The 9949-nt window shown below is 44.0% G+C and overlaps 1 protein-coding gene across 1 annotated transcript in view; it reads left to right on the forward strand.

The window, feature by feature from the left end:
* The window catches only part of T265_02249 (hypothetical protein), a gene marked incomplete at both ends in the record, with an annotated part of 41025 nt that overhangs the window by 6083 nt on the left and 24993 nt on the right, over positions 1–9949 (forward strand). The window contains 2 exons of the mRNA XM_009166453.1: positions 2730–2826; positions 3514–3663. Of these exons, the coding sequence (XP_009164717.1) occupies positions 2730–2826; positions 3514–3663 (247 nt within the window). The remainder of the gene's footprint in view (positions 1–2729; positions 2827–3513; positions 3664–9949) is intronic.

The raw sequence follows: 9949 nt of genomic DNA on the forward strand, positions 1-9949 counted from the left end.
GTCAGTTTTATACTGCAACAAACAGATTTTTTGGGTAAATAACTCATTGAAATGACGATAAGTCGACACATACTGAAACATGGCCGCAGTTTAAATACACAAGCAAAGTATGAAGCAGTTATACGAACTGAGGAACGATGAAACATTATCGGATATCAATTACAATCCTTTTTACCATATTGAGCTAACCTGGTTATGACCTCATCTTAATGGTTTATAATCTATGCTTATCATCATGTAATTCAGTTTAACTGTTTTGATCGACTTCTGGAAAAATTCCTTCCCCTTATTTCAGGTAGCAGCCCTGTTAAAATATCGGTCGAAATTTGATTAAGCTCAAGTCGGTATACCTTTTGACCACGTTTATTTTTAATCGACCACACAAGGGGGTGGAAAGGTCGGTAGTCCGTTTATCATAACAACAGCGATTTAATTCGAGTAGGAAGAACTCAACAGCTTTTTGTTGTACTCAGATGGATGCAGGAGAATGAAAGACCACTTGTTTTATTTGTACCGAATTTCACTGCATACGAGTGTGATGTGACGGCGTGAACCAAGTTGGTTCTGCCCGGTGAGCAAAGTTCACTCAACCATGAATGCATCAAAATATTCGATACACAGCACATGGGCCGGTGACGTCAGGAACAAAGCAAATGATTGATACGCACGCGCTGGTCTAACTGATAGAGATCACTTGAGAACATAAACAGAACTAACAAACAGAAATTTTTCAATTCAATTGGAAATTGGGTTTTTAACTAGATTGCCAGTTCTGGTCATTGGAGGACTTAATTCTCGTCATAGTATTGGTGTCCAAGCACGCAATAAGAATAATGAGAGCTCGGGAAAAGAACTTGTCTGACGAGCTTTAATAAGAGCTAAATTGATAGTTAACTGTCCAGTTATTTCGTCGAAATTTCGGGTAACAACGTACGAGCGAAAACAATTTGATAGCCTCAATATCGTTCCAACTGAAACATGAGGTGGCCGTTGTGCAGCACATTCAGGAATGCAGCTAGGATTCAGTTGAGTCTTCCGTTAAAACTATATGGATGTGGAAATGAGTGGAGTTTGCGCATTTCGTACTGGTTGGGGTTCAATTAGAGCACCAGGTTGATGGCAGCTCGGGGGCTCCAACATCCACGAGTGTAGTGTTGATGAGATCAGGAGAATTCGAGTCCCGCAATTGCCCTGAGATTATCCTTTTTTGAAGAAGAAGAAAAACAGAAGTTTGAGGAAGACTCTTTCGACGGACCATAACAGGACTGGGTGAACGGATAGTCGTCTGTCACGGAATCACTACTGGAAGAAGGCAGGGTCCATTGAATGACTTTCAAGCCCAACGACCCAACACATATAACCGTGTAATAATCTATATGCATTTCTAACCCCGAAATTGGACCCTTACGATTTGGCTTCCCTAAAGGTGGTCTGCCGTGTCATGGTTTGATACAAACCGTTGGCGGCTGAACGTCCATGCTAGGGGCGACAGTCGGTAAGGTGTTACGATCAGTGGAGTTTAAATGTGAGGGACAACCGAACTGCGCTAACTTGACCAAGCTTATAGGTGGGTGTGAACGAAGATTCACAAAACACTATGTACAGTAAACAGAAAAAAGGTTCATAATATCAATGAGCCAAATGTAGAAAATACCCGATGAAAACCCCACAGGTTCCTGCTGCCGAAGGAACAATTTTGTATCGCCTTAATGGAGATTGCTGTAGTCACCCCGCAAGGACGACAAGTCTTTAATAGGACTCAATAAACGAAACACCTAACAGCTCACCTAGCTGTCTTATAGGCTTTGTTTGTAATTTTGAAAGAAGCGCACTGAGCCAGTCGCAGTAACTGTCAATTGGCCATTTCAGATTGATTAGATTCAGTCCACTGTTCCCGGTTTGGACAACTTCACTATCTGTATTTATGATTGACGTAAAAAAAATTGAAATTTGGCGAAAGTTGGCCAGACTTAATTTGTTCCAAGAGCGCAGTTGGCCGGGACCGATTTTGTTAAGGATTTGGTTGTTTCACTCCATCCCATTCTTTAGCTAGCCGCATACAGTAAATGGTTCCGTCACAGACTCCTGTGTTGCGAACAGAGTAAAAACTAAGAAATCCTGACTAAACGGCGAATTTATTAGACGAAACGGAGCCTTTTTCAACGGCAACTCGTCTCGAAAGTCGATGAAGCAGGTTTCTTTGACGGTAGGATCGAGAACTTGATTGATAGCCTCAGTGTTATCATAAATGTGTTTCATAAAATCCGTAAAATAACGTGTAACAGAAAGTTAACACATACACATTATTTTCACACTCAGCCGACTGATACGTTTGCTTTCATATTTGCTTGTCTGTAACGGCAAATTTCGTGTGATTCTACGTAGCAGCAGTTGACTGAACGAACTTGCATAGCCAACTTGCGATAGCCAATCGCGTTTTGTTTGGATGTGAATTCACATTACGTCTTCACACAGACATCGGTTTACAATCGCCGTCGCACGTGTGCATACATGTGATGCAGACTGCTTCCACAGCCGTCGGGACACACCAGCCACGGTGTGTTGACTATCGATCGTCCAATGTCAGTATGATTCTACTGGGTGTGTGTCTCACTGAGTGGTCGTGTGCGCCAATCGCGTGTGATCACACTGTGTGTCTTTGTTCGATCGATGCACTCCTGTGGGGTGGCGTCCTGCCGTTCGGACCGCGAGAAGGCGTAAACCTACAGAACGAAACTAGGATGTCCATTCGCTTTTGTGGTTTGTGGGAGTCACACGCCCGTCTGTTACTGTGTCCAAGCTATGGATTCTCTGTATGCTTTGCAAGTAAGTGTGTCTATGTTTTACTGTTAGATCACACTGTGGTGCAGCGGGGAAATCACATGCAAGAAATGCATCTTGGTTTGTAGCACCTAGTTCATGATATTTTTTTCTGATAATTGGACACTCTGCACTCAACCTCAGCAAGAAACATAGCAGCTGGTCCACCGCTTGGCCAGCGGCTGACCGTCAGCTTCTAACAACTGATGGCTAGTCGAGGAGAGAGACCTGTGTTTGGAATTATTAGTTGAGACAGTTCTACTTCAAAAGTGTAGATACAAAAATGACTTATTTGACGGCGGTCAAGTAAAGAATTCACTTCAGACTTTCATAGAGGAGCCGAAGATCTGATCTAGCTGAAAGTGAATACTTTAGGGTATCTTTTCAGCTCCATTTCACTATTTTCTTTCTGTGTCACGCGATTTCGTGGTCTGAATGAGGATTTTCTTGATCCTTTTTGCTCTCATCGAGTCCGAAATTACATTTCGGATGCGCGTTGTATGTGCGTTTTGGAGAGGATTCCTTGGAGGACGTAATCACTTAGTAATGAATGCCTTAACTGTTCGCCTAAAGAAATAACCGACCGATTTCTCAACATGCCAAATCAGAATCACTTCCCGCATCGATTCTGATGCATGCGTAGCTACACACTCTTCAAAGAACTTTCTTTTCTGTCTCTCTCGCCCTGTTCAGTACTTATCACGTGAACAATTAGAGAGCTTGGTTCGTCGATTGCAAGATGAGGTCACCGATTTGCGAGGGCGTCTAGCAGAATCCGAAGAACGAAACCGAATACTTCAGTTTGCTCTTCCACAAGCTATTCGGGAATGTTTGACAAATACGGTGAGCTAAACTCATTCTGGTAAATGACCATTTGGTTAAACTTTCCTTGACTTGGACTGATGTTTTTGTTCGATTTCTTGTCAGAGGCTTATACGTCCGGAACTCATGCGTTTGTAGTTGGCAAATCCGCAGGTTCAGCCTAGCTGCAACGTTCATCTTGCCGACGGGACAAAGTGACATCCCCGCGTTTGTGTGTTGTTCTGGCTACCAACACACTTTGGTCAACCAATGATGTTTAGGTGAGGCTTGTCAGCTCTAAATAGCTTAAGGTTTAAGGCTCGAACGTACCGGCTCGAACGTACCGTGATCGAACCCGACCTCCGCACCTCAACTGCACTTGTTTGGACTTGGTCAACCTGGCAGCATCTCATTCCTCTTGCTTTCTGTGGGTGGCATGGCAGCTGGGCACAGCTGAACCATTATGAGGGTTGTACGATCGAGCGGGAGTTTGAACCAATACCTAGTCTTTTCATTGAAGGCAATCTACGACTCTACGATGTAAGACCATGTTGGTTAAGAAATCAGCCACAGTGCGAAAAACATCGCTTCTACATCATGAATAGAAATAAATAGCAATAAAACAGTAAAACGGAGCCACTGATATCGTGGGTTGATCAAGTCCATATTTTGAGTTCAAGCTGTCTAGGTCTTGACCGACAAACATGACTTTTCTGAGACCTAACAATTTAGCGCTGACATTGCTGTATTGTTTGTCAGCTGTGTGACAAACAGGTAGTTTTTAGTGGTCCATGAGGCAGGTTTTGGGTTTCAGTTTGCAGTCTATCGGTCGGTGGACTAGTTGCCTCAGACAACTGTTCTGAAACGCGTTCACTCTGTATAGTTCACCGCAACTGCGTGTTAATTGGTACAAAAAACACGAGACAGAGAGACTGGATGCAATGCATAGTGCACAATGCACAGACTTCCTTACCTCGGTGATGAGGGCAGGATGAGCTGAGTCTAAATATGACCGATTACAGCATGTAATTCGCCCTACATGGTTGCAGTTAATCGGTCTCCTCTAAACTGTATTTTGATTAAACATTCTTTCTGTTCTGAATAGTCAGGCTCTCCCTCAAGACGTTGCATACTATGGAGGTTGGTTAATTTCTCTAAGTAGCTTTTGGAACTCAGCGCCCTGTTTGAGAATTCTTTCTCGGGAAGAGGGTCTGGAGAAGAAAGATTACATTGGGCGCGGTTGAACAAATCACGCACCTGGCTTCTTTTTTATCTACAGAAGGAGTAAAAATGTAAAATTATGAATATCACCCAGTCCGTGTGGGCTTGCGGTACATGGAACTTTTAAGAACGCCCCGTAGGCGTTTCACAACAAGAATATTTAAAATTCCTAGGCTATTTCGAGTTTCTGCCCCAAAAGACACTGAAAAGCTTGGATTCAAATTGTTTGTGCGGTTGTTATAGGTTTCCAGAGTGGTTTACAATCTGAGATAACTAAAATATCGTCCACTTATCGTCCGTAAATTGTGGTATTGGGGATATGCTCAGAAAGCTTTCCCTCAATCGTGCCTGAAAAGACATCTGCCAATAGAGGTTCAAGCGGCCTACCGTTTGTCATGCCATCGATTTGCCTCATCGTCTGACCTTCATATTCAAAGTGGCTGTTCTGAATATCCTGAATGAGTGTGTGTGAGAATTATGTGGACAGTAATAAAGTCGTACAACAACAAAGCAGCCTGTTGTAAACGAGCATTCAAGTAAACAACTTCTGTGAATTCACTGATAACTAGTCCAGAATTTGTGCAAGTTCAATACGCTCATTCATCCACACAGTGGCTTGCGAAAGCCTCACGGATAGGATTAGAAATTTTAACCAACCACCTGGCTAACTTGTGGTTGGCGGTGTCATGCATAGCCAGAATGGGTCTCAAAGGGGCGTTACCTTTGTGGATTTTGAGTGTCCCTCTGTAGGCACAAGATTTTTGTTTCCAATGGGCTTGAGTTGTTTCTACAGTTGAGTGGATATGAAGCCATGTAACAGTGATGTAAACTTTCCGCCCGACCTCATCATCTTCATCATCAGGGACCGTAACATTAGTGTTGACGCCGTACAACCACAAAGTCTGTCCGATTGTATTTAAAGCCCTGAAGTGAAAAGAAGAGAAAAGAGTGGTTGAGAGAGGAACCTGGTGCTAGTCCATCTCAGCATTCTGAGGTGACTGTACCTCCCAGAAATCACACACACTCTGGAGGAAACCTGACAGCAAGAACCCCACTGACATTGACCAGCGCTCCATATTACTATATGCACCAGAAACCTGGCTGCTGCGCGCCGAGGACGTCAAAAGAATTTCAGTGTTTGGCCGTCGATGTCTTTGGAGCATTGCCAGAATCTGGTGGGAAAACCGGATAAGCAATGCTGAAGTACGTCGAATGGTATTCTCTGAATGCCTTCCTAGTTTAGGGGTGGTGTACCGGGAGGGTTGTCGGTCATGTGGTTTTACTTGTGTGTGAATAAACCGGTTGATTGCTGACGGAAATGATATGAATAGTGCTTGTGATTCCCAAAGTGACGTCAAACGGTAGCTAAAACTGTAGCAGAAACGTGCGATTCTGACGTACTCGTAGAACGAATTGTTACATTCTCAGCAAGTATTTCATACCAGCTTCACAACTCAAAGCTGAAATTTCATCCGCAAGTCATTTATTGACTTGACTTGACTTGACTTGACTGGAATTTTGTGTTAAATTTCACGTGCATCTCCCATTTCTACTTCACTTCAACTGAATGTTTTGCACAAAGACCACATTTACTTCAATCTGGAATTCTCCAAAGAATGTGGGAACGGGATTCAGTGCTACGCTTAAGTTTGGTGAAAAATTTAGAGAGCTCATCAGCTTGTTCTACTCTCTTAGGATTAGGTAGGTATGTCTTAATCACCATTCGCCCTACTTCAAATTGAACGCATGTTGCGACAAGCACTCATTTGCAACCGAAGTTGCTGAAATTCGCCTGAACCGCTCTCGTGTTATGCTATCCCGAAGTAAGCTTCAAAATTTAGTAGGACGGTGAAGGGATTTTTGGATATTCAGTGGGTGAAAAAGACGCCCGCAAAGTTGGCCAATGAGAGGCGTGAACAGTGTGTGTGTGTGTGTGTGTGTGTGTGTGTGATCATGAGAGTATACGTTACCATGGCAATTCACTCACATTCTCATCCGCGTTCGTACTAGCTTCAGTTGTCAGCTGTTTTAGTTAGCTATGCAAGGCATCAGAAGATGAATTGAAAAAGGATGTAGGAAGTTCTAGATGAGCCAGCCGCAGTGGCGTTTCGCTTTCCGTCATCATCATCTTTCTGCCAAATCAGGTGCTGTCCCCCTCGCGGTTTGCGCCATCCTGAAGGAGGCACGGAGAACAACACTCGTCTCGGTAGACGATTTTTCCGCATGCGTAGCACATGACCGAGCCATCGCATTCGATGATACTGGATGTTTTCTCGGATTGAAGTTTTTCGTCCTGCTAAATGCAGCAACTAGGGACCCAGGCCGATATCATCGAGTGATTGTCGACATTATATGAGGTCCCTTTTGCTGATATGTGACAACTGGGAAATTGCCAGGACCTGCGGCCTACGGAGGAGGACCAATGATAACCCCAGTTGAGGGGTTCGGCTCAAATTCCTGATGACAAAGCAGCCAAGGTAACCAGACCATTCGACCGAAGATGACCTTTTGAGTGTCTCTTCTACTGGCTCAGTTACAGGATCGATGAAAACTGTCATTGAACGTTAGTCTCAATAGTTAAAGCCGATAAAACTCGTAGGAGTTCGTCGTGTCATCTGGGGCTGACAAGTTATTATCCGGCGACGTGGAATTCATAGTCTGTAAGAAGTGTTTCTGTGGGCAAGGCTTAAGCTTCTTTTTGTAGTAGAAAGAAGTCTACTTCCTATAAACAGGATAGGGTGGAACTGCTGCTGGTGCTATGCGCTCAGACATACACGTTGACAATTACCTCGACTGATACCGCTGGGGACGAGCAACTTCATAAACCCACACTGAACTGGTCCGAAGAGAGAATTTGTCTTTCAGTTTTTGCATGATGGTTGGAAGATTGGTGGAATCATCAGCAGGACGTGGAGCGTAAAATACTCCACTAGGTGCTTTTTGTAGTCTTCGTGTCAACACTTCACCGACCATATGATACTTGAAAGGAGGATGCAGGTAGAGCAGCTCGGGTTTTACTTCTCGTGTATTTTACTTCGGACACCTGAGGTGTTTCGCATGTAATCGTTTCAGGCAGTCGCTTTGTCGAAGGTCCAAGTCCTCAGTCAGTGTCCACTAAGCAAACATTCGCTTATCCATCATACGGGCAGTGAACAAGGTTCTGCTTGACTTTAAGAGAAACAAAGCTGCAGCAGTGTGTGTACCGACCTGTGTGCGTCGGTTTTCGATATACATGGTGTTGTTCCTCGCGGTAGCAATTCGAGAAAGGGCAGCTGATCCTCCTGTGCAAATTCGTCCGTTAATGGTATACCCTAATGTGCTTCATGGAAAAAAGTAAAGACTGAGACAGTCAGTAGAAGTACCATGAAACGTAAAAAGAGAACTGTGGATGGAGTGAGGGAGTTCGCCACACATGCTCTTACCACAGAGTGAAGGACCAGTGAACCGTTTCTGTGAGGGAGTTCGCCACACATGCTCTTACTACAGAGTGAAGGACCAGTGGACCGTTTGGAAAAACCAATGTCTCACACTAACTTTGCGACACCCAAGAGACTTGAACCCCCAAGTTACTTCACCAAATACATAATTATTGACTGACAATAGTGGTCCTTCAATAAGTGAGTTGCTTCATCAAAATTTTGTTACCTTAGTTCCGATGTACGACAGTACCCAAACTCATCACCCTTTGAATGTTTTCTCCAAGTTGCGCCTATCCGTCTGTATAAACAAGCCGTTCGATCACCCTTTGAATGTTTTCTCCAAGTTGCACCTATCCGTCTGTATAAACAAGCCGTTCAGCTCTAACACCCTTTCGGTGCATAGCTGCCACGCTTCCCGAAGGAAGCTTGAGGAGTGAGGGACCGCTAGGTTGCCCAAGCCTAGATAGGAGCATTTGGGTTTGAACCACGCACCTTCCTGTTAGTACGTTCGCATCTTACAAAATCAACCCCAAACCACTTTGCCAGCGTGATCAGAACCGAGAAACATTACACTGCCGTATATCGAAAACGTCGCGAGACATTTACGGCAAAGTGGAATAACATTCGCTTTCAAACCTGTGGACACATTGAGAATAACTCTCGAAACCAAATGGAAGGTTGGATGGAATGGAGAAGACGATCGTGACCTACAAAGTCTAATGTAACGACTACGACAAACAGAATGTTGGACAGACTGGGGGGAAACTTACCACTGGAATACACGAACACAAGCTTGTCAGCAGAAGACATGACCCAGCGTCACTCGTTTAAATCCACAAAAACGGAGAATGGCATTAGTTCAAATGGGATAACATTCAAATACTTGTTCACGCAAGAACAAAACGGGTGAAAGTTTGCCGAAGCGTGGTACCGCACACAACCGTCGATAAAAAACACATGGCGTTGACCCAGCCCGTCAGCCGCTGCGAAAAAATAAATACATAGTCACGAGACTCTGAACCGCATAGGAAATCAAGCAATTTGACGGCAACCAAAGGGGCCAATGGAATCAAAGAAAACTACTAAAAATAGATGTTACTGTTCTACTGCTGAGGATGATGGCTAAAAGCAAGCCATTAAATCAACCAATAAAGTATAACATAATCAGACCCCAAAGCAAGGAGAAAACGACCCAATCAAAACGGAGGAACAGATTTAGCGCTCAGTGAACCAACCAAGTACGAGGGAATGAGACTACGACGCAATCCAGATTCTCAGGTGACCAACCAAACTACGGAGCACCACCTCGGGGACGAACGAAACACTAGGTTTATTAGATGCTGTTCGGAAACTATAGGAGTACATGCGAAAGAGGAGGAATTTACCCACACAACCTCGCACTGACGTTTTCACTTCAACAACATTATGAAAACGCCTTGCACACTGAGTTTCACAACTTCGAATTAATAGTTTCACGTATGCCACTGACAGGACCAAAAGATGGATCAACGGCAAATTCTGTCGAATGGTGAACTAATGAATCAGTAAATTGGCGAGACTACGAATTCACCAAAACTGCGGAAATCGGTCACAAACCACCCGGTGATCACAAGAAGGGTCGTGATAGTGGAATCGCCACATTAATTTGACCTTGAATCTCTATTGCATTTACGGTAAGCAAACCCTTA

This window comes from Opisthorchis viverrini (assembly GCF_000715545.1).
Source record: "Opisthorchis viverrini unplaced genomic scaffold opera_v5_26, whole genome shotgun sequence".
Taxonomy (NCBI): Eukaryota; Metazoa; Platyhelminthes; class Trematoda; order Opisthorchiida; family Opisthorchiidae; genus Opisthorchis; species Opisthorchis viverrini.